At 55.8% G+C, this 22,466-nt stretch overlaps 7 protein-coding genes across 7 annotated transcripts; 3 read left to right on the top strand and 4 right to left on the bottom strand.

The window, feature by feature from the left end:
- Nucleotides 1-8: 8 nt before the first annotated feature.
- On the top strand, nt 9-830 carry F5144DRAFT_581981 (uncharacterized protein). The gene is made up of 3 exons (XM_066789460.1): nt 9-210; nt 265-328; nt 383-830. The coding sequence occupies exons 1-3, from the start codon at nt 150-152 to the stop codon at nt 441-443; spliced, it is 186 nt and encodes a 61-aa protein (XP_066639678.1). The 5' UTR covers nt 9-149; the 3' UTR covers nt 444-830.
- A 211-nt stretch (nt 831-1,041) lies between these two features.
- On the top strand, nt 1,042-2,262 carry F5144DRAFT_581979 (cytochrome c oxidase polypeptide V mitochondrial precursor). The gene is made up of 3 exons (XM_066789459.1): nt 1,042-1,439; nt 1,708-1,901; nt 1,969-2,262. Exons 1-3 carry the CDS (start codon nt 1,211-1,213, stop codon nt 2,053-2,055), a joined length of 510 nt encoding a protein of 169 aa, XP_066639677.1. The 5' UTR covers nt 1,042-1,210; the 3' UTR covers nt 2,056-2,262.
- A 911-nt stretch (nt 2,263-3,173) lies between these two features.
- F5144DRAFT_605480 (glycerol-3-phosphate dehydrogenase) lies at nt 3,174-5,808 on the top strand (the record flags this gene model as incomplete). The annotated part of the gene is made up of 4 exons (XM_066791430.1): nt 3,174-3,219; nt 3,363-3,462; nt 3,634-5,588; nt 5,657-5,808. The coding sequence occupies 4 exons, from the start codon at nt 3,174-3,176 to the stop codon at nt 5,806-5,808; spliced, it is 2,253 nt and encodes a 750-aa protein (XP_066639676.1).
- A 266-nt stretch (nt 5,809-6,074) lies between these two features.
- On the bottom strand, nt 6,075-7,031 carry F5144DRAFT_656848 (uncharacterized protein; the record flags this gene model as incomplete). The annotated part of the gene is made up of 2 exons (XM_066793171.1): nt 6,075-6,924; nt 6,987-7,031. 2 exons carry the CDS (start codon nt 7,029-7,031, stop codon nt 6,127-6,129), a joined length of 843 nt encoding a protein of 280 aa, XP_066639675.1. The 3' UTR covers nt 6,075-6,126.
- Nucleotides 7,032-8,985: 1,954 nt separating this feature from the next.
- Nucleotides 8,986-9,735, bottom strand: F5144DRAFT_346681 (uncharacterized protein). Its single transcript, XM_066784264.1, has 2 exons — nt 9,260-9,735; nt 8,986-9,175 (listed from the first exon to the last, which is right to left on the bottom strand). Exons 1-2 carry the CDS (start codon nt 9,524-9,526, stop codon nt 9,101-9,103), a joined length of 342 nt encoding a protein of 113 aa, XP_066639674.1. The 5' UTR covers nt 9,527-9,735; the 3' UTR covers nt 8,986-9,100.
- F5144DRAFT_595203 (uncharacterized protein) lies at nt 9,629-11,635 on the bottom strand (the record flags this gene model as incomplete). Its single annotated transcript, XM_066790670.1, has 2 exons — nt 9,629-10,564; nt 10,703-11,635. 2 exons carry the CDS (start codon nt 11,633-11,635, stop codon nt 9,629-9,631), a joined length of 1,869 nt encoding a protein of 622 aa, XP_066639673.1.
- Nucleotides 11,636-13,652: 2,017 nt separating this feature from the next.
- F5144DRAFT_346622 (uncharacterized protein) lies at nt 13,653-14,417 on the bottom strand. The gene has a single exon (XM_066784263.1). It carries the CDS (start codon nt 14,287-14,289, stop codon nt 13,801-13,803), a length of 489 nt encoding a protein of 162 aa, XP_066639672.1. The 5' UTR covers nt 14,290-14,417; the 3' UTR covers nt 13,653-13,800.
- Nucleotides 14,418-22,466: the final 8,049 nt, after the last annotated feature.

The following is a 22,466-nucleotide window of genomic DNA, read 5'->3' as shown; positions in this document are numbered from 1 at the left end:
CAGTGGTATTCGTATCAGTGTATGTTACACCAGAAAATAAATCGCATCAAGGAGGCCAGCAAGCTCTCAGTCAAAGCCAAAGCACAATCATTTTGTAACACCAAACAGACCGTTTTTGATCAAGCCGTCTGAAACGGCCATCCCCGACAATGAGCAATCAATCCAAGGTGATCACGATTGGCATCCTCATAGCTTTCGGGATTGGTAACGGTGAGGAGTGTAATTTGACATGGAAAGCTCTCGTGGATGTTGACATTCCTCTAGCTTATTATACATTCAACCCAAGTTTAAAGGAGTTAAAGGAGAAGAAAGAGGGCATGTCGATTCGGTGAGATTCCGTTATCATAACAACCGTGGCAGTCGGCGACTCACACCAAGGCAGCAAAACACTCGAACCTCAGGGGCGTCCAGCGCCACAGCCAGAGCAAAATCAAGAAAAATAATCCAGCTGAACTGAGGGGTGGCAACGCCGATGTAAGAACACAGTTGAATAGTTGCCGTGCGTTCTAGCTTCCGGTCAGAGTGAAGCAACACTGGCAGTTTGCAAGCTCAAGGGGCGGCTGCAAAGACGAAGACCAGCGCAGACAACTTGAGAAGGCACCGATTACATGCTATAGATGTAACAAACAAGTATTATAATCATGTATAGTATAGTTCCCATATGCTTACTCTCCGAGTTCTTCACATCCCGACTTATCTAGTATATCGTGGCCAGCTCTCCTCGACCGAGTATACCTCTTTCGATACCTGGTGCCATGAAATTTCTCTCTGAGGCCAGTTACCATTAATCATGAATCATGGCAGAGGTAGTGGGCAATGAGAAGCTTTCAACTACAAACCGAAAGTAAAGCATGTGAAATAATCTAACTACATAACTAGATATTCCTGTTAAATGCACATTACCTGGAATTGTGGATACCCTCCCATTACATCATTGAATGCCGAGGAGCCCCGCCTAGTTGCAACTAAACGGGAATGCCGGGCAGCACTGCAGAGCTCGGAATTCGAAATGGCCTGATTGGAAGCTGAGGCCATCTGCCCGAAAAAAAGCTCGTCCGTGCATACTCGCTTCAATCACCTCACACAAAACACACCCACCGACGAGCTCCCAGGCCGCCAGCCGCTCCGGTTACTCAATTGGACCCATCTCCCCTCTCCAAGTCTGCATCGAGTCCGCTAGCCGACCGACGAGCTTTATCAATCGCCCAATATGTCGCCCGTCATCCGCAACGCCCTGGTGCGCGCCTCCCGGCAGTCGGCCACCACTGCCCTCGGCTATCGCGCCGCCTCGACACACGCCATCTCGAACCCGACCCTGGCCAACATCGAGAAGAGATGGGAGGGCATGCCGATGCAGGAGCAGGCCGAGCTGTGGATGGCCCTGCGCGACCGGATGAAGGAGAACTGGGCCGACATGACTGTTCAGGAGAAGAAGGCCGGTAAGTTGCCGATGCCAAGCCCCCTCATGGCCAGTTTCATCTACGGCGGGTCGGTCCCGCAGGCTTCGCGAAGCTTGAAGGGAGGTTCCTAGCTGGAACTTGGATGGATCGCGATGGTTTAGCGGTCGCCAATTTATGGGGAGCAAGCTTGTAGCGCTGCTAGAACACCTACGTCACTCGCACCCCCGCTCGCAAGGGTCGAACCATCACGATACATACATACATATATACACAAAAGCAGACACTAATCGGACACGTCTCTATGTAGCCTACTGGGTCGCATTTGGTCCCCACGGCCCTCGCGCCCTCGACCCCCCCGGTGAGGGCAAGAAGGTTGCTCTCTATACCGCCATCGGCCTCGGCGCCAGCCTCCTCCTCTTCGCCACTGTACGGTCTTTCGCCAAGCCGCCACCGAGCACCATGACCAAGGAGTGGCAGGAAGCGACAAACGAGTTCTTGAAGGTGAGTTGCCGATGCTCTCCGCCGCGCCCGATGCTATCGATGGCCACTAACTCATCTCTCTCCGCAGAACCAAAACTCGGACCCATTGACTGGTCTCTCGTCAGAAGGTTACTCGGGCAAGGGACACGTGCAGTCCCCCTCGTCAAAGGCATAAAGCAGAGCCCCTTTTCTTTTGTTAATAGGTGCAACCTATCACGGGAACTACCCGTATCATGAGCTGGAGAGGACATTTGAGGTGACGGAGCATGGGGGCTTACAGGGGCTGATACTGGATGGTGTAAATACTGTACAACGCGATCAATGCGACTTTCTTTCCTTGTTGCTCCCAGTTCAGTTTCTGGCTGGCTATCCGCACAGCTTGCCAGCATTCAAGCTGCTCGGCGCCGCTGATTGCCATATCGACCCAAACTTGACCCCTTTCCCCGTTTCCTATACTCGATCAGTACCGTCCCCAGCACGTAGCCTTGACCTACACTCGCTCTCCAATGCGGGCTCGCCGTCAGCGATTGCGCCGGAACTCGTACACATGTGATTCGGGAACCCATTCTTCTGTGTGAAACGGATAGACGTGATAAAGGGGCAATGTATATTTGCATCGCACAACCGCTTAAAATGCAAGTACAAGAATATAGAACTCGAATTAAGTCTATAATTGACGCTACTCATTCTGGGGCGTATTCGACCGAAGCCTCCGGAGAGCTCCTAGCCCGGCAACTGCGCAATCGGAATCCGGGGAGCTGTCATGGAACTCCGTCAACAGCTTTGAACTCTCCGAGGTGTATCCTTGCTGCCGCTCTGGCACACAAGCGCACTTCAACGGTCGCAGCAGGGAGTGGTGGATACGGTCTCGTGGCTCTCAGAGATGGTAGTCGAGCAATATTTGATTTCAAATAACTAGCCTTCCCTGTCCAAATAAGGCCATCAACCACATGTGGCTTCGAAGCCCCGGTTGGCATTAACCCGACTCCTATGAATACAGCCCCGCCTGCAGTTCCTTTGAGTCTGCCGCTGTTGTCCGGCACCATGCCTCCCATTGGCGGAAAATCAATATCGTAATTCGAAGCCTTGCAGCGGGGCAACGTGCCCCAATTTTGCCGGCGCATTGGCTGCAGGAGCTTCCAGTACACTGGCCATTGGTGGTGCCCGGGCCTTGAGATGGTTTCCCATGCTGAGCCATGGATGCTAGCGCGGGACACCGTCAGAACCCTTACACAAGCACACAAGCTTCGGCTCTCACAACTGCAACCCCGGCTTCGGACAAAACATCTCACCATGGCTTCAACTGCCAGCTCCTTTCCCTCCTCTGCAATACCGCGAGGTAAAGCCGTGGTTATGCACGCGCCAGACTGAATTTTCTGCTATCAAAGCATTTGATTGTCCGTTTTCATTGTTTTGCGGAGAGCAACCGGCCACCTGATCCTCTTCAAACTGACTTGTACCCGCTGATCTGCAACCGTCCAGTCCAGACCATCTCCATCCCCCGCGCCGAGGGTCGCGATACGGCGTCCAGGGGCGCTTTGTGTGGTGAATCGAGGCGCAAAAAGGAGAGGTATTTTTCCAGGTAAGGCAGGCTTTTTTATCATCTAACCCAATGACTCGCAAACTGATATCAGGAGTTTCAGGTCTGGCCCTGGAAACAAGCAACTCAACCCCAACTCCGCCGCACGTCGTGACGGTTGCGTCATTAGTGGAGTGGTCGCAATCCACCCACGCATCCTCCGAGTCAATATAGACCGGCCCAACGCACGTCGCCGCCTCCTAAATCCCTCCTCCTCCAGTTTCGCATCAAGTCGCCAATGTCGAGGTTCGCGAAAGTAAGGCGGTTGATACCGCCCCTCGCCGTCGCCGGTACGGCGGCCGGTGCCCTCTATTACGTGTACCGACCCCGAAACATCCCCGGCTACGAAGGCCCCGTGGTGCCTCCCCCTATCTTTGGCGCCGACGGCACCTTCAAGCTGCCCCGGTTCCCCCGCGTGAAGTCGCGCCTCGAGCAGATCGCCGACCTCAAGCGGAGCAGCGCTGGGAACACCGAGGAAGAGTATGACATCCTAGTCATTGGCGCGGGCGCAACAGGCTCAGGGGTCGCCCTCGACGCTGCAACCCGTGGGCTCAAGGTCGCCGTGGTCGAGCGGGGCGACTTCAGCTGCGGCACCAGCAGCAAGAGCACCAAGCTCGTCCACGGCGGCGTGCGCTACCTCGAGAAGGCCGTCTGGAACCTGGACTACTCGCAGTATGAGCTCGTGAAGGAGGCCCTAAAAGAGCGCACGTACTTCTTGCAGACGGCGCCGCATCTGAGCAGCTGGCTCCCGATCATGCTGCCGCTCGACCGCTGGTGGAAAGTACCATACTACTGGGCCGGCACCAAGTTCTACGACTTCCTTGCCGGTAGCGAAGGCATTGAGAGTTCATACTTCCTGACCAAGAGCAAGGCCATCGACGCATTCCCCATGGTCAAGCAGACCGATCTTGTGGGTGCGCTGGTGTACTACGACGGGGCGCACAACGACTCGAGGATGAATGTGTCGCTTGCTATGACAGCGGCCCTGTACGGCGCCACGGTCGTGAATCATATGGAGGTTACCGGGCTCTTGAAGGACGACAAGGGCAAACTCTGCGGTGCCACCGTCAAGGACAACATCGCCGAGAGGGATGGCAAACGGACGGACAACTTCAATATCAAGGCCAAGTGCATCATCAATTGCACCGGCCCCTTCACGGACGGCATCAGAAAGATGGATGACCCGAATGGCAAGGAGATCGTCGCCCCCGCGTCTGGTGTACACATCATCCTCCCCGGCTACTACTGCCCCGGCAAGATGGGCCTGATAGACCCGGCAACATCCGATGGGAGGGTTATTTTCTTCCTACCCTGGCAGGGCAACACGATCGCAGGCACCACCGACGACCCCGCAGAGGTGTCTAACAACCCGCTCCCGGATGAGAAATCGATTCAGTGGATCCTCAACGAGGTCAGCCACTACCTCTCCCCTGACATCAACGTCCGCCGCGGGGATGTCCTCGCCGCCTGGTGCGGCCTGCGCCCGCTCGTCAAAGACCCCAAGGCCAAAAACACCGAATCGCTAGTCCGCAACCACCTAGTCGACATCTCCGACTCCGGCCTCCTCACCTGTGCGGGCGGCAAGTGGACCACCTACCGGCAGATGGCCGAGGAGTGCGTCGACGCCGCCGTGCAGGCCTTCGGCCTCCAGACCAAGCCCGTCATCAACGCCCCGCGTGTTAGCGGCACGGAGAACGTCGACGACGGCGCAGACCTCGACGGCTCGTGCCAGACACACCGCGTGCGGCTCATCGGCGCGCACGGCTTCAGCCGCACGCTCTTCATCCACCTCATCCAGCACTTTGGCGTCGAGACCGAGGTGGCCAAGCACCTGACCGAGAGCTACGGCGACCGGGCCTGGACGGTGGCGGCGCTGTGCCGCGCCACCGACAAGCGCTTCCCCGCCCGCGGCGAGCGCATCTCCCAGCTGTACCCCTTTGTCGACGGCGAGGTCCGCTACGCCGTCCGCCACGAGTACGCCCAGACCGCCGTCGACGTCCTCGCCCGCCGCACCAGGCTCGCCTTCCTCAACGCCCAGGCTGCTCTTGAGGCTCTGCCGAAGATTATTGATATCATGTCGCAGGAGCTGGGCTGGGATCGGAAGAGGCAGGATGTTGAGTGGAAGCAGAGTATGTTTTGTTTTTTTAATTACTCATCTTGACTACTGGGATGTAATCGCTAACGGGTTTATCTCTAGCCGTAACGTTCCTCGAATCCATGGGCCTGCCCCAACCGATGCTCTCGGTCACCCGCAAGCAGATTGAGCAGGGCAAGATCGACTGGAAGTCGTCGCTGGAGTACCGCATGTACTCGCGGCATGACAAGCCGCCGGTTGATTTGGAGGCGTGAGATTGGTTGAAGGGGCGGTCGAAAAGTCAGTGGGCATGGTTGCGGCGTTTTGTGTCTAGATGGGCATGGTTGGCTGCATGTGTTTTCTGCGCTTCTTTCTGTACGTTGTATTATTGCAATGGTAGTTGTAATGGATATTCTTTGACTTTAGCCAGGAGGCAGTGATTCTTGATTGTGTGCATCGTGTATGGACGGCATTATTTTGTGCCACCAAGTAGAAAGTGCGAAGATCATGAAAAAAAAACCGCGAGCTTTTCGCTTCTTCAAGGGGCCAACAGGCCCTTGGTATTTGTAACATCTTCCGTTGTCCGCTCTCCTCTAGATGTAGCCATACTCGGTGCTGTCGTCATACTCAGCGCAGTCATCAGACTCGGCATATCCCCAGGGTGGACCAAGGCCAAAATGATCCCCCCACAAAACACCATCTTCATCCAACTTATCAGGGCTCATACCCCAGTCTGCCCATACCCCCATGGGTTCCGTAATGTTAAGCGTCCAACCACAGCTCTCCACAACTGCTTTGATGCTATCACTTAGACCATCGGGGTGAATCTTCACGATGATATCTCGTAGAGACGGGATCGCTCTGAAGGAGGTGTTGACCAGTTCCAACGCCTTCACAACGACGCCGTCGTGGCCCAAGTCGTTAAGTTTGTGCTCAATGAACGTGGTACCCAAGGACGTCGTAATCGCGCTCAAGTTAACGCAGTTCTTCTGGATGATTGCGATAGCCCTATTGTCTTTCAAGGTGACAGCTCCAATATCTGGATAGAGGAACGGCCGGTGCAGCGGGAACCCGAGCCGCGGGAACGCGACCAGAATATGCCGAATATAGCCCACATTGTTGGCCCCAATCTTTTTGAAGAAGTAATACAAGCGGTGGGGCCAATCCCTAGCAGCAGTGAGGTCGAAGCAATTCCGGCCATAGGAAACTGAACTGGCTTCGATATGAATGCGCTGGCTCGCGCGGAGCAGCCTGACTGAGTGGCTTTGTCGTTCAGGGCGAGGGATCCAAGGCTTTATGGGATCTTCGCTCAACAATACGAGGTCATAAATCATATTTCGAAGCTCGCTGGGGAGATCGAGGAGGCTGGTGGGAACGTGGGCCATCGTGCGCTATTAGTCCATCGTCAGTCATGGCACTCTCTATGGATCATGAATGTATGTACAATACGTACCGCGCTGGCGATATTGCTCTCTGGCCATTGTACGATGTCAGCCATTTTAGCCCGCAAGGAGTTGACGCGGAAATTTGATGCCGACGATGGCTTGCGATGATGAGGTGAAAGAAAGTGGATGATGGGTGATGGGTATGGGAAGGAACGCGTTGTTGACAACTTCAGGCGGTTATCCGTTCGGAGAAACAGTTATTACAGGCAATAGTCGGCTACGGTTGGTTTATCAAGCTGACCAAAGCTCAATCTTATTTCGTCTGTAATAAACAGATTTGCCGTGAAGAACCGTCAAGCAGACAGTTGCTAGCAAGTGTTGGCGCCGACGACGCCGACGATGTTACCCCCAACAACATGACACTCTATCTTGTTTCTGCCGCCATATCATGTTGGCTCCTGTAGAGGTCGTAGTCCCACTACTAATTTTATTCCCAACGATACGGGTTCCTGTTTCTGTAATTCAGATCGCTGGATCACCCACCAGTTTGTTTGGCATCAAAAGAGATGGTAAAAGTTGCGGGTCGGTGGTTGAAACCAGCCTTTAAATCCAAGTGTAACTAACCTGCGTAGTAGCAAGGTCACAGTGTTCATAACTTAGTTTGATAGATACGCTAGTACTCTGACTCTGGACCCGAGCTATTCGCGCTCCCCCGTCCATATGAACTAGGTACTCAAAAGGCTCTTGATACTTGACTTCGCCATTACTCAGCTTTTCCTGTTCCGATCATGGCAATGATGGCAGGTAATGCGGCAACAAGGTAGCAGAGACAGATTACGCTCCCTTCCATCCTTTCATTTTGAGATGCAACAGCTCTTGAAAGTTATGAGACTTGTCTACACCCCGTACAAGGTCGCGCACTCGGCTGCCTACCGACATGCCCCAACCGTAAAGCACAGGTGAACCGGAAGCTGACGCTACCTAACCACGTAACATGTAGGCTTCATGACTAACCTAACAGCAAAACGGACTCGGTGATGAGTGACTACTCAAGGCAGGCAGGCAGGTAGGTAGGCAGCAAGGCGCCATACACACCATGCATACGCAATCCCAGCCAATCCCACAACAAATCCCCCAGCCCCATCCCATCCCCACTCCTCCCCCATTGTCCCGTTGCCCCATCGCCACAGCGAGATAACCATCTCGCCTCCATCAACAACAAACACACCCAACTCGCCAACCCGCCAACCCGCCGACTCCCCTAACCCGCCGAAACCAACACCCCCCAGCACAGCACCGCAGAACCCATCCCGCACCCCAACCATCCAAGTCGGAACAGGAGTGGGGGTGGGAGGGAGGGAGGCGGGAGGATGATCCGCAAAACCCTAAAAGCGAAAGTGAGACACGCAAGCAATACCAGCCGATCAAGTTCCCACCTCGCCGGGTCAGGACAGGACAGGGCAGGGGGGGCGCTCGGCTCGAGCCACGACACCGACAAAGAAACACGGCAGGACCAGGCCAAGGTCAGGCCAAGCAAGGCAAAGGAAGCCAAGGTCAGGCAAAAAAGGTGGCGTTTTGCTTACCAAGGCTTACCGAAGGCGGGAAGTTCTAGTTGGGGATGACTGGGATAAACAAAGAGGATGCTTTTTTTCTCGCCGACGGGGGGTCTCGGACTGGGTGAGGGCCGGTGAGAGCGGCTGAGGGTATAGTCATGGTGGCTTGGGGGGGGGGTTCGGCTCTTTTGTGGAATGGGCTGGAAGGGCGATCGATCGAATATCGGATGGGGGGGTCTCGGATGAAAGTAATCAGGAAGGTGAAGGGGGAGGCTCAAGTGTCGGTCAGACCGAGATCACCGTTTCGACGGAGGGAAGTTGTGATGGCTACGGAGATTGTCTGGGTAATGGTGATTAATCCGTTAGCATAGCGGGTGAAATGGACCTTCAAACGTTCACTTACCACCAACAAAGCTCACGAGCCGAGTCCATGGGCTGAAGCATCAAGGTGGACTGTCGCCCGACCACACCACGGAGTTAACCACAGCATCAAATCACCATGCTCACAATTCAAGTCTAAAAAACGCAGTAGAGTAGAGGTGAGCAATCAATTCATTGAATGCCCTCAGCGTATGTATGTATGTGTATGTATGTATATGCATGCATGCCTTCTCCCTCGATCGCCTTGATCAGCCGGCACCTCTGCCACCCAGAACGCCATGCTTGCTTTGCTTTTCACCACAACGTGTATGTACACACCACCCCCAACACCCAACCCCACCACCGCATAAACACAAGAACCCAACAAATGGGAGAAAACAAACCAAAAACACATTACACCGCCCAGCCGCCTGCCCATCCGCCGTCTCATGCTTGCCATGCCACATAAAGAAATCATCATCCGTAGAAGAGAGAGAGAGAGAGAGGGTGCAAGGATGCGTGGGCTCCCGACCACCCGCCGACCAACCCCAACCAAACCGGTCTAAACCAAACAGTGCCAGAGCCCAAGTAGACAAGACAAGACCATAAAATAGATCGACATACGACAGGGTATTTCCACCACAGCGCACCGCCCAACTGAGCAAACAACCCGCCAACCATGAATCAAGAGACATAGAAAAACAGAATAGAAATCGTTAAAAGAACAAGACAGGAGATGATGAGGCCCGGCAACGTCAGTGAGCCGCGCCTCCTCCTCCCCTGCCGGATATTGGTGATTATTGATTACCATTCAGGCCGGAAGGCCCAAAACTCAAGACCCGCTGCAGCAGGGTCTTCCTCCCACCGCCTGCGCGGCGGTACTGGATCACAGGACAGTACCCGGAACCGTCGTCGACATCTATGCCGCCCAGGCCCAAGCCCACAACAGCAGCGGGCGGCACAGTGACGCGCTTCTCGAGCTCCGCGTCCCAGCCGTACGGGTCCGGGTCTGGGTCTAGGCGGACGCCGGCGTTCTCGGGCAGCATCTGTTTCTCCGTCATTGTCGCTGTCGTCGGTGTGGGGTCGATCGACATGAAGGAACAAGCATCGGTGCTAGAGGTGGTGACGGTGGTGAGGCCAGGTTCGAGGAACCCCGAGAAATCCGTCATGGAAAGACGGATGGACTCGTGGTCGTAGGCTGGCGCTGGAGATATGGGAGTTCCTGGTCTGGAGGCCGTCTTGCTGTTGACCCTGCCCAGCAATGGGCAGCATAGCGGGCTGGCGACTGGCGCTTTTTGCGTCGCCGGGGCACGGGGGAGCATATGCGACGTGCTGGTGGGCGTGCTGATGCTGTTCGTCGTGTAGGTGGACAGTCTCGCGTTGTCCTGGGGGATCTTTAGAGGTCGTAGTGCCGGTGTCCGCATCCTCGGGGGCGCGAACCGCCGGTTTCCTACGGCCCACCCGCGGGTGGGATATGGTGAGTAAGCTTTTGCGGCCATGCCGGCCTTGCCGACTCCGTTAGTGTTGGCAGCAACACCCGGGCGCGCGCTCCCCACGACGGTGATCGCGTAGCGCTGCCCCGGGTGCGGTTCCTCCCAATCGCCCGACATGCGGAACGATCGCTTTTCGGTCAGTGCTTTGTCGTCGTCGGCGAGCGCCTCGAGCGCTGCCGGCTGGGCACAATCGGGGGAGGTTGTGACGGAGTCGTCAGGGATCGGCATGACCTGTGACCCCTATAAGGGGTTGGTCTTCCGTCTGGCGTGGTCGGGGTCGCGCGTTGGAACGTCAACGTCAACCGGGGCGGAAGTGGCGCTCGAGCTGTGGCCGCGCTTACTGCGGCCCATCCTGTTGAGGCCAAGCTTTGCGCCCACCTTCTTCCAGCTGCTACTGTGTAAGCTGGTGGACTTGTGGAGACCGCCCGGTGAGGTGTTGAACTCCCAGTCCGAGACTGGTGGTGTAGTAGGTGGTGTCATGGGCTCGTTCATAACTGGGGAGGGCGTGTTTGCGGTGCCGTCGGTGAGTGCACGGTCGGCGGACTCGCTAGACGACGAGGCGGAGCTCTTAGGCTCGCTAGTCCAAGGCATATTGAGCATGGGTAAAAAACTGATCTTTGGCGACCGGCTCGAATCGTCCAGGCTCGAAGATGAATCCTTAGGAATGCGGAGCCGTGACCGCGTGTGTCTGGGATCGTGCTCGCCAGACCAGTCGTGCTGCGGTGCCACTGAAGCGATGAAGGGGCCCAACACCGAGTCGTTCATGAGCTCATACACAATCCTCACGGCTTCGTCCAGCTCCGAGGGGTGAGGTGGGGCCGGCGTACAGCGTAGTGAAAGTAGGCGGTCTCGGACATGCGACGGAAGGTTGACTTCCCGGAGGCCGTAGGGTAGTATGTAAGCGTTGATGATCTTCTGCCACAGGGAGCAAACGTGGTCCATTCCATCTGGCAACCCGGCTGCCTGCTCCATCAGGAAGTTAAAGTACGCCGTACTATAACGATCAGCGTCCATGGTGAACTCGAGCGTCTCCATGCAGTGGTTCTGTGACAAGAAAGCTGTGAAGGCACCCAGCGTGTAGGGCGGGGGTGCGATATTGGTGAGTATGTCCCTCAACGATGGGGGCGAGGCCGGGTTCGAGCATGCCGAGGAAGGAGGCATGAGAGCCAGGCTTGGGGGGCGTGATGTGGACATGATCGAGTCGCCGTCGCAATCCTCGAGGACAGATGACGGTTGCGCTGATGATTCTCTCGAAAGCGGTCTCGGGGACATTCGGGTTGGTGAATACCCTCGATGCTGCGCCCTGCGCATCCTGCCCGCGGGTCTCCGAAAAGCCAGCAAGCAGCCACTGAGCCGAGCCTAGCTGTCGGAGTAAACGTAAATGTAGTGTCGTGTGAACTGATGTGACGGAATCTTCCTTCTCTTCATTCCTCCCGATTCAGCATGATGGCGGGGTCGCCACCAGTAAGTCGTTTGCTCGGACTGCAGCGATTTGCAGGACAGACCGCGTCGAATTGCGCCGCAGCTCACTCGGTGCAATGCAAGCAACCTCTACCTCTGTCCACAAGCAAATACCGGTCACAGGCTAGCCAATTACCTCGACCGATTATCGGGCAAGTGCAGCAAGCGTAATGGGGGGATCTAGGTGGTTTCCGGCCAGGATCCAGTCGCCGTGTCGTCGGGAATCGTGTGTCGGGGGCCGTGAATGTCACGCAACGGGTGCTGCCGGTTCCCGATGGTGAAACTATAGAGCGAGCTAGATGCAACAGAGAAATCCAGAAGCCTAGGCTACCTGTCTGTGGTACTCCTCTCTGAAACAGGCCGCGGGTGCACAGTTAACGACCTTCAAGTAGCGCAGATTGGGCCTGGTATCGAATCGGCTTCGAGCTCAAGTACCCAAAAGGTGTGGGTGGAGATGCGGGAAGAATCAATGGTGTAAACGGCGATTCGGTGTCCTGGAGCGCACACACAAGCACACAAAGGACCGGACCGTAATGACTCGCCAGCAACAGCAAAATCCGGGCGGGGTGATAACGGGTATTTGTCGATTTACGATCTGGAGGGGCCACGCGCCAGGGTACTTTCAAAGACGTCAGGCGAACAATTGTAGGCGTGGGCGGCGGGATCGGGCTCGGGATGGCGAGAAAGGAGCAGTTGGTCCGTCAAAGAGGAGTCGACCCGACTGTTCGGTTGAGAGGCGAGATGGAGGAGCGGGAGGTCGGACGCTTTGGATTGGTGGTTTGGGAGGGGGTTTGGGGAGAAAGGAGATCAAAAGGGAAATCGGACAAAGCACGGCACGCGGCAGGCTGTCTTTTAGAAGGTTCGACGAAGGGAGCAGGACGCCCGGGGGGAGGGGCAGGGCGGACAGGGATTGGGAAGGTGCCGGGGAGGTACGGGAATAATACCCTGACGAGCCTGGGTAAGAGCGACAGCCCCATGTGCCCAGCACGGGTTTATTCTGCCAGACCCCTGGACCGGGAGCAAAACGGCAACACAACGTGACGACCCATTGACACCCGTGGACGGCCAAGATGGATCCAGCGTTTTTTTAGAGGGTCTCGTCAACGACACCCGACACCAGTTTAACTCGTTACTGGCGACTCCTCCACCGCCGAGTGCCCTAGTTTTCGCCTATTGCCTTGTCATTCCCACCAAAGCAGCCAAGCCATCCAAGCAGACCGCTCACGAGTAATTCACCCAGCGGTCCGGGTACGAAGCAGCTAGCCGGCCACGATCCAGGTCGTTCGGCGACCTAGTGGCCAAGTCGGCCACCATGGAAAAGAAGAAAAACGGAGTTGAGCGACTCCACAAGCTAACAGGGAAAGAGACTGATCGCATCCCATATTTGCCCTGTCATGCCCATCTACGCGGGTTAGCGCGACGGGGAGGCCTGGACAGGAAAATTTGGCGACGGTGAGAAGCCTCTGGCGCATCCTTTGGGTGCTGGCCGTGGAGCCGTGGAGCCGTGCTGGCAGGCTCGCCATCCCTGGCGCGCGTGGTGGCACACACATCCCTGGATGTTTTTCGGGCGGAGGAAATGAAGAACACGGAGGTGCGCCGAGAGTCGGGTGGGGCGCCCTGACCCATTGAACGCCCCATCCCATCCAGTACCGCAGGGTAGGCTTCTAGAAGCCTACTTCATCCATGGTTGGATTGCGTCCCATGTTGTGCGGCCCAATCAGTGCTGCCTTGGCTGCGGTCATCGTTCGACGTCCCTTCGCATGGCGATCGCACGACGGAATTGATTGGCGATGTGTCACTGAGCAACTGCTCCGATCAATACTTCCACACGCCATGCAGCGCAAATGCGGCCCAGCTCGCGATTCCATCGCCTTTTCCACGACACGAGAGCCGACATCGAAATACACAGTAATTACGGAGTACCTACAACGCACGCGTCATCCTGCACCATCTGCTACACCCGCGTCAGATCATTTATGAATTGCTTAGTTATTTTCGCAATCAACTATCAACCATCAACCATCAAGATGGCGTGGGCATGGCGTGACACGTTCGACAGGCGGCTGTGTCCGGAATTTTACGTCACACGACGATGGCGGTGGAGAGAATATTCGAGACTTCTCCAGCCTCTCCACCGTTTGCGCTTGTTTCGCCAGGCGCTTTTGCGGTTTTCGTCTGGTTTTTTTTCGCCTGGGTGATTCATCACATTCGAGCGGTCGTCGTCGTCGCTGAACAGGATGGAGCTCCCAGCACAACGCTGACATGTTCGTTCTGACGATTGATTCATCAATTACCAAGCTCGGCACGAACGCACGGCCTGTCCGCAAGGCGCGGCTCTTTCTGAAAACCGCTGCGACCGAACTTGTCCAAAATGGTCTTGGTGCTGGCTTCGGCTGACGGATAGCTATGTGCGCTCCACATGGCTTGGTTGCTCGGGCCCCCCTTGGCAAGGACCCTGGCCGAGCACGCCGAACCGGCAGGGATCGGATCCGCCCTCTCCACATTTGGCTTCAGTTCGTCCCTGCAGCACGACTCGTGCATCCGGCCCAAGAGGTGCAAATCCAGAAGCCAAGTGCCCAGAGTGGTGAGCACGTGTGGCGGTTGACCGCATCACCGCCCTCGGCGAGAAAAATACTGAAAGTATTCGTACGCCACCCCAAAAACGGAGGGAAAAATACACCACAAACGGTGGAAGAGCCGAACAACCAGGCGGCCGAAATCATCGAACTGTCCACTTTCAGGTTTCCGGATACGTAACGCATGGACCACCGATGGCTGCAGTTCCCTGTCACACGTCCAACTCCTCGGCAGTTTGCTTGCAACCCCACGCCAATCAGAGCAGCACTTGGCGAGACCCATGGTCGAGAACGGAACCAGCTCGCACAAAAACCGGGGTCGCTGGAACGGAACCCGAAAGAATGGGACTGCGGCTTTGACCGTTCGTTCTGTTACCTTTCCACACGGTCTCCGATGCGATAAATGAGACAGAGCAATTCCCAGTCCAGCGCGCTGGGTGGGAGCACATTCCCCAGAGTCTTGAAGTTTCTTCCAACGTTCCAGAAGATTGAATGATTCCACTCCGGCCCCGTGCCTTTGCTTCTGGTTACATACGAATAACTAGACTTGGGCCAACCAGGCCGTGGCCATCGGTCGCAGCCGCGGTGCGAAACGTGGGTATGGGAGATCAGGCCGCCCTGATCGCCATTCCGGCTGCCGTCCGAAAGCTAACGAGTATAAACCCTGTTCGAGGCTGCGAGGCTGAGAGGCAATTGTGAAAGACCTTCATGGCGTTTTGGCTTTTAACTAATTAGTTATGTTTACCCGTCATGTTTCGGCCGTTTTGTGTAACCCAGGCAGGCCCGGAGCCGCCGTGGTTGGCAATCTTCGGACCCTAGAAGGCGCCGGGAGCACCCCGGAATCACGGGCGTACCGTTGAACTCTGATTAACAAGGGACACACCACTTCAACCGCCCACTCGTCCGGCGAGTTCCACTTTGGGCAACTTCCGTTCGGCTCATGGCGACGCCACGCCATACGAATATGCTCGTTACTACAGAGTAAGCTGAGCATTCACTGTTGAAGACTGTGTGCGCGCAAATATGCCTCGGGAGAAGTGAAAGAAGCGGAACGCCACCATTCCAGGCCGAGGGATCTGTTACGTACTTAATCTCCGGCCCGCATTCTTTCGGGGGGCTTCTGCTGGACATCGATTCAACGCACGGAGCAGCCCGCCCATGTCATCTTCAAGCCTAAGACCGCAAAGTGAGACAACTCGAGGCCGCCATCGGAGCCGGCAGTCAGAGCCGGGCGAGTGCCCATCTCGCGTCATTCGTCATTTTACGCATTAACTAACTAGGTGACTAAACAAAGAAAGATAAGGTTAGGAGGTTAGTTATGTCTTGGCTGGTGCATTCCCGGGAGGTGGATATAACCCTCCGACCAGACGTCATCAGATAACCGCCCGATTCTTTGGTCATAACGGTGGCCAACAAAGACGGTTGGTATTGTGCCGCTGTGCCAATGGCGACAGCCCGAGTACATAGTAGGGATCCCGTAACCTACCGGACTCAAAACAGACCAGGACGGAAACAAGCCGCACCTCCTGTCCAAACAATTGCGGCGGCGACCGACCGACCGGGTCCACGACGCGGGCTCCGGCCACATAGTACCACGCAAGAGGGAGGCACAGGAGGTCAGCGGGTGACCCTTGGCTGAAAAAGAGAAAAACATGCCCACAGAGCCACAGCACCTATCACAGTCGCCACCCGGGGTTTAAATTTTGCGCGGGACGGCATCATCCTAGCGAAAGGCGCGCCTGTTTGCTCCTTTGCCACGCCGTTGGGCGGGCTCAGCAGGGCTCGCAGGGCCGACTGCTCCGGTAAGCGACGTATGCCTCGTTAGAAATGGCTCAATGGGACAACAGGCAACTGCACACAGTGTATAACTACTGCATACGGAGAATTGCAGCAATAGGGCGGGGGAGAGGCGGATGACGGCAGGTCGTGAGAGCCCGATCGGGCATCTGCAGAGAACATTCCATGATGACCACAACTCCCGATCGCGATGAAAGGATGATCGGCCACCCTACATGCATTATTACTCCGTACACCGTTATGAACACACACAAACACATCATAACTCTCTCCCAACACCGCGGTTGTGTGGTTCGCCACATCTGCCAGCGTGCGGCGCAACTGCAGAGGAACCAAAGACAGCGGAGCGAAGCGGGTCTCGCTTCAGCATGCCATCTTCGATCATCACAAATCGATCCCGCCGAGCACTCTTCCCTCCTTCCAACTACCCTGTCATCCTTCTGGTCATTGCATGAGATATCGCTGTCACCATCCAGATCGGGTAAGGCGGAAGAAGCTCTCAATCTGCAGGAGAAGGCTTCTAGAAGCCTTCCTTCCGCGGGTGCTTGCGTGGGCCAAGCGCGGAAAGTTGTGTGGTTGCATGCTGTGCCGTCCTGCAGCGCGGGTTCCAGGGCAGCGCCCGATGCCGCGAATCTTCGTGCATGGTCTTGTGGAAGATTCCGTCTCATGGTACGTTGCAACTTTGCGACGGAGATGCCGCGCCCGAGGGACCAGACTGGGCAGGAGGCGCGAGTGGGCGAGCAGTCTTCCATCAGATTTCTAGAAAAAAATAAAATTAAACGACTGATGGATGACATGCGACAAAACCACCAAAACAAACACTTTTCTTTGTTCCGACCCACAAATTCGTGCGTTTTCGTTTGTTTTCTTCTCGTCCGAACGGGGATGCCGTGGACGCTGTGGACGCCATGGACGCCTTCGCGCAGAAATTGCCTGCATCGGCCAAATTCTGGAAAAAGTCTCGTCGTTTCATTGATGCCAGCACATGCCCTCTCTCCGAGAATATTTTCCGTCAAGGTGACCTGTCAACTCCACTCGCCAAGCGCCAAAGGTCGTTGTGTTGGTGGGAAAAGTACCACCTCGTTATTAATGGGCTGACCGAGTTTATCCACTTCGCGCCACGGCGAAACGAGGCGTGCCAGCTGAAAGGATCTGGCCTCGTTGCCTTCTTTTGGCGCCCGTTTGCTCTTTTCTCAGCTCCGAGCCAAGGAAGATCGGAAGCAGGACAGTTGGTCAAAATCTTTCAAGGTTGATCCCGCTCCTTGCCGTTGGGAGCGAGGGAGCGAGGACGAAAAAGGATGTGCATCTGAACACAACGGCCTAGGTATGCTTGGGTTTTTCGGTTCAAGCCGAGCTTCACGGAGATCCCCTTTGGCCACCATGCCATGGACCCCACCGGGCCGACCACCGTTCCTTCCTTTTCCAACTTTGTTGCAAAGATCCTGATGAGATTTTCCCCAACCAAACGCCCTTGAGCCGCACCGCACGTGGTCTTTCAGTTTTCAGTTGGCCCACATTGCCGCCCACTAACTAACTGTGGACAGCGACGCCTGCCACGCCTGCGCAATCCGCTAACCAGTTCACAAGTTCACACAGCTAACACAGCTAACAACCTCCCTGGTGGAGCCTGCAAGCCTAAAACGCCGCCTTTCATGGTTTGAGTTGCACGACTATTGCCTAATAGACCCAATCAGATGCCGTCTTCGGCTTGGTGATGCGGCTATTCAAGGCCGCCGCCGCGATGTGGCCGTGAAGGCTGCTGTTGCCGCTACCCATAGCTTCCCTCTTCTGGTCATGCTTCATGAGCGAGCAAACAAATAAACGGTGGCGGCCGGGGTTGACCGTTCGTCCAGTCGCCCAGTTATTGCCCCTTCACCGAGCAACAGGAAAACATTCTCTTCTCATCAGACCGCCCTCGGTCTTATCAGTGAGTGGCCCTCTCACTCCACCAGACCATGTGGACACAGGCCAAAATACCCGGGGCAAACCGCGCTGCCCTTGCCGGGGCAGTGCTTGTCACCGAACTCGATCCTCCCTTATCCCCGCCGTTCGCGAAGATCGCGTTCTTGCCCCCCCCCTCACCCCGGGCACTAGAAGGCTGGCAGGCTGGCAGCCCCATGGGCAAGAAGGTCCGACTTCAACAAATGTGGAGAGGCATGAAAAACGAAGGTCATCTGGCAGTCCAGAAAGAGTGCTCAAACCGACCGAGGGAAACGAAACGTTGTGGGTTGTAAAGCATAATGGTTACGTACTTTGTTCTCTTGCTGCACCACTGCTGCTGCCACATGATCATGATCCATACAGTAAGTAATACAGTAGTCGCGTAACTATCATTCCCTGATTCCGTAGTTTTTCCTTTCCGGTCCAAGTCCAAGAAGCGTTCAGCAAAAGGAGTTATCCGAGCCACTCACAGCGCCCGGCAAAGTCTCCGTCCAGAGTAGCAGGGCAGCAGCACCACTGACACTGGCACCGGCACCGGCACTAAACCACATACATACATCCCATAACCACACTAAAACCTCCTGGCAGGCAGATCCCCCATGGGACTTGCCGAGGCGAACGAAATTGAATGCGACCTAGCCCCGACCAAGCTGCTCCACCTCAACCAAACCAAACGGGGATAAAAAAGTGGTGGTGGAGCGTTGGAGAGGGCACTCTCAGCAGAGAAGAGCGGAGAAAAAAAAAACCAAGGGCTGGGCTGGGGGGGGGGCCAGGGGGAGGGGGGGAGCAGGGTGGGATCCGCGACCGCCGCCGCTCGTCAATCTGAGACTGACGGGGCGTGGGGGGGAGGATGGATTAACCCCCGTTTGTTTGTGCCCGTTTTTGGGGGTTGCCGTTGTTGGGACGGGATGTGGGCGGGGACGACGTCGGCTACGTTTTTCTGCTCTCTGGGGAGGAGACAGGGGGGGGATGTTTGGGTTGTTGGGCTTTGTTTTGAGCCGGACCCAGCAGACGACGGTGGTGGCAGCATACTACGAGATTGACAGGCGACATGGGAATTTAGCCAACTGCGGAAGTGTTGGTTGATTTGGGGGTCATTTCTTCCCATCGCCGATGTTCATCCGGGGCCGGCGCGCGCGTGGTTGTTGTCCGTCTGCGTCTTGTTGGTTCACTGCGACGCTGGGAAAACGGATCAAAGCAAGGGGAACACGCGACTGACTGGATCTTTTCCAGAACGGGGTCCGCATTCTCAACATCCGGGGTTTCGCCGTGTCCGAGACCGGGGCCGGAACAAGGTTCTTCGATTGTGTTCTTGTTCTTCGTCGTTCTTGGTTAAGGGGTGGGGGAGGGTAGTGGGTAGGGGGGAAAGGGGGGTCTCTTCGTGGGGGAGCGGTGCCATCGCCGCGAACAGACCACTCCTCTAAGTGGGCACTGCACCGAGCGGCTGGGTGTCTTGGATGTCTTGGGTTGGCGCGGCTCGAGGGACGGCAGACGGGCAAGCGGGCAAGCAGGTTGATGCGACACGTGGGTGGTTGCTATTGTGGACGGCTGCAACTACACTTCCTACTTGGTATGCATCGTACCAAGTATCTGAATCAATGCTGAATCCCCGAGTGGCGCCGTCGCGTTGCATTGGTCAGGGTCATTCCCGATGTCGAGGGAAAGGACCGTGGGTTCTTTACTAGGCCGATTGTCGTTCTCCGAGACTGAGGTTTGGTGACAAATCAAGCGGCCATAGTGCTTTATGAGGAGTTAAGAGTTGAGATAAGGCCTGCGATGCCTCGGTATTAACCAGCATGGCAAGCATGGGACCTGAAGAAGGGAATTTCGTCGGACTCGGCCAGGGCGCGATGTGACATAGACTTTGACCATGACTGGGTCTTATGGACGAGTATGGAGATCCGTCGTGATGTGCCGACTGGGGCATTTCATTGCGAATGAAACGGTGCTGTTGAGCCCCGTAAAGACGCTGGCGATCACTCGATCACTCCATGCAGGTCCCGGGGTTGTCTAGTCGTGATGACGCCAGGGCGTTGAGAAACGCTGTCCTCCTCCATGATGAGATGATGAAATTCGGTGTAGCTATGTAAAAGACATGGGCCGCTGGCATCAACACTCTCACCGTCTCATCGTATTATCGTATTTCGTCGAATGCTGACCACACCGCTTCATACACCGGGGCAAGAGAACCTCCATCGCCAGGCGGTGTCCAGGGGTTTGTTGACCTCCTTTTCCATCTCCCCGTCGTACACGAGAGAGGCGGTGTTTATTGGCACGCGTTCCATGGTAAAATCCCTCCCTCCGATGCCCATGGGATCCTTCTCCGCCTCAGGGTGCTTCTTGATGAACCGGATCCGCGTCTCTTGCTCAAAATGACCCGTCGACAGGGTCAACCCGAAGATGGGCCCTGGGCCAGCTGGGCTTTGACCCCTACCATAAGGGATCGGGAGGACCATTCGCCCCATCTTCTGGTTCTGCTGTCCCCCTGGCCCTTTTATCCACCAATTGAGATTACCAAAACGGTGTTGATGCTCGCAGCCGAAACCGACTCGGTCGACACCCCTCACGGTCTTCGAGTTCAGGGGCGACAGCGAGCTCAGTTGTCGGTTTCATCGTTCCAAAGAGCCTTCTTCGGACGGTGAGAGGGACCGACGCGACCATCTCCAACCATGCGTCCCTCAGGTGAACACACAACACCCCGAGAAGGAGAGTGCTCCGCGGCCACAGCCCCTCAGACCCGAGTTAGCCCAATACTTCCTTATTCACATCCCAGGGAATACTCAACGACCTCAAAACCCAAACTCCCAAACCGGCAGTGGGACACAATCCAAACGCAGGGCCTCGAACTTTGTAAACGTCAGACCCAGCAAGACGCGGCCCAAACCGCATGGCAGACGGGGGGGGGAGGGGGGCAACAATGTAACCACGGCCTTCCCCCAACAAGCAACTCGCCGCGTCGATCGGCCCTCAAACGACCAAACAAACTCACGAACGAACCAAGCAGCGGGCCATCTCCCATAAACTATCCCATATTCCATGTCCCATGTTCCATCGACCCAAGCACCCTAAGCAGCAACTCCCGAGGCGTCCGCCCGCAGAACACCAAACCCCACGTTTCCCTTTCCAAGTCCCTTCCCCTTTCGGCACACGCCGCCACAGATCGGCAAGCTTGAGCCTTTCTTTGCCTTTGCCTTGCCTTTGCGTAACGGCGGACGATCGTGGCCTGAAGAGGGGAAAGGGGGAGGGGGGTAGGGATCGGATCAGACACGGCTGACCACGTGCGATAGCGCCGTTTCGGTTCTGCGTGGGTGCGGCCTTGTTGGTGTGTCACTGTGTCTGTTGCGTGTGTCATGTTAGGTAATGTGTGTGGCGAGTGATGATGATGGTGGCTGCGGCTGCGTGCGATGGGGAGGGAGGATCAAGGCCACCTAGTTGCCTAGCTACCTAGAGAAGAGGGAATGATGTGGACGCTGTTGGGGAGATGTGTTGGTGTAACTAGAGCACACTCTGGCCAAAATAAGCTGGACTTGAAAGTTTAAAAGGAATCAAGAAAAGAGACAAGTAAAATATAGATATTGAGAAAGGCGAGGGGGGTAAAAGCAACCAAGAAAAAGCAGAGGTGAAGGAAACCGGATAATAAAAAATAGACTTGGTTTCCGAATAGCTTTCCTTTTGTTTTTCTCGTGGATGGTTTCGGCAGCACCTACACTTGGAGTTAGAGAGTGTTAAGTTAGGTATCCATTTTAAGAGTCAGATGGATTGTCGAGATGGTTGAGGTGAGAAGAAGGTGACGGTCCTGTCGATGTCACTTTTCGCCAAACCGCATGACCAGGTCTCAGCTTTTGTCTTTACCTTTACCCTCTCTTACCTAAACTCCCGTCGCACAGCAGCACCCATCATCATAGTAACAGTAACCAGGTGGTATCAGCCAACCTGCTGTATTCCTCTATCTTTCAACTCAACAAAGTCCCAAAAAAGCACCAGATATCAAGGGCAGTAGCCTCATTCATCCATCCAGCCCAACCAGCTCAATCAGAGCCCCCCAAAAAAACCCAAACACTGGTTCGCCACCAGGGGTATCAACAAGCCCACAATAGGCCGTATGAGAAAGAAACGCCCCGAAAATAAAAAGATCTGAAGCCACCCAGCCGACCCATATGAGAGAACCAAATCAACCAAACATACATGACGAGACCGGTACTCAGTTCATGTCTCTATCCCTCCCGTCAACCTGGCTAGGCCAGGCCGCCCGTTGGCAAACATCACCCCCGGACCTCCCACCTCACTCCTCGCCAAACCCGCCATGGATACCATCCATGCATGCTCAAATCCGGCTAGCTAGGCAGCCAGCAACAGAAGTAATGCCC

Source organism: Chaetomium tenue (genome assembly GCF_020726465.1).
Source record: "Chaetomium tenue strain MPI-SDFR-AT-0079 chromosome Unknown F5144scaffold_6, whole genome shotgun sequence".
Taxonomy (NCBI): domain Eukaryota; kingdom Fungi; phylum Ascomycota; class Sordariomycetes; order Sordariales; family Chaetomiaceae; genus Chaetomium; species Chaetomium tenue.
Note: the sequence above shows the minus strand (reverse complement) of the source record. Positions and strands in the feature narration are given on the sequence as shown.

What these genes read in the sequence shown, in the direction of transcription:
- F5144DRAFT_581981 (XM_066789460.1), top strand. Translation starts at nt 150, where the DNA reads ATGAGCAATCAATCCAAGGTGATCACGATTGGCATCCTCATAGCTTTC. An exon ending in AGCTTTCGGGATTGGTAACG is followed by an intron (nt 211 to 264) that starts GTGAGGAGTGTA and finishes ACATTCCTCTAG; the next exon opens with CTTATTATACATTCAACCCA. An exon ending in AAAGAGGGCATGTCGATTCG is followed by an intron (nt 329 to 382) that starts GTGAGATTCCGT and finishes ACACCAAGGCAG; the next exon opens with CAAAACACTCGAACCTCAGG.
- F5144DRAFT_581979 (XM_066789459.1), top strand. Translation starts at nt 1,211, where the DNA reads ATGTCGCCCGTCATCCGCAACGCCCTGGTGCGCGCCTCCCGGCAGTCG. An exon ending in TGTTCAGGAGAAGAAGGCCG is followed by an intron (nt 1,440 to 1,707) that starts GTAAGTTGCCGA and finishes GTCTCTATGTAG; the next exon opens with CCTACTGGGTCGCATTTGGT. An exon ending in CGACAAACGAGTTCTTGAAG is followed by an intron (nt 1,902 to 1,968) that starts GTGAGTTGCCGA and finishes CTCTCTCCGCAG; the next exon opens with AACCAAAACTCGGACCCATT.
- F5144DRAFT_346681 (XM_066784264.1), bottom strand. Translation starts at nt 9,526, where the DNA reads ATGTCTCTTGATTCATGGTTGGCGGGTTGTTTGCTCAGTTGGGCGGTG. An exon ending in AGACGGCGGATGGGCAGGCG is followed by an intron (nt 9,176 to 9,259) that starts GCTGGGCGGTGT and finishes GTTGGGTGTTGG; the next exon opens with GGGTGGTGTGTACATACACG.
- F5144DRAFT_346622 (XM_066784263.1), bottom strand. Translation starts at nt 14,289, where the DNA reads ATGTGGAGAGGGCGGATCCGATCCCTGCCGGTTCGGCGTGCTCGGCCA.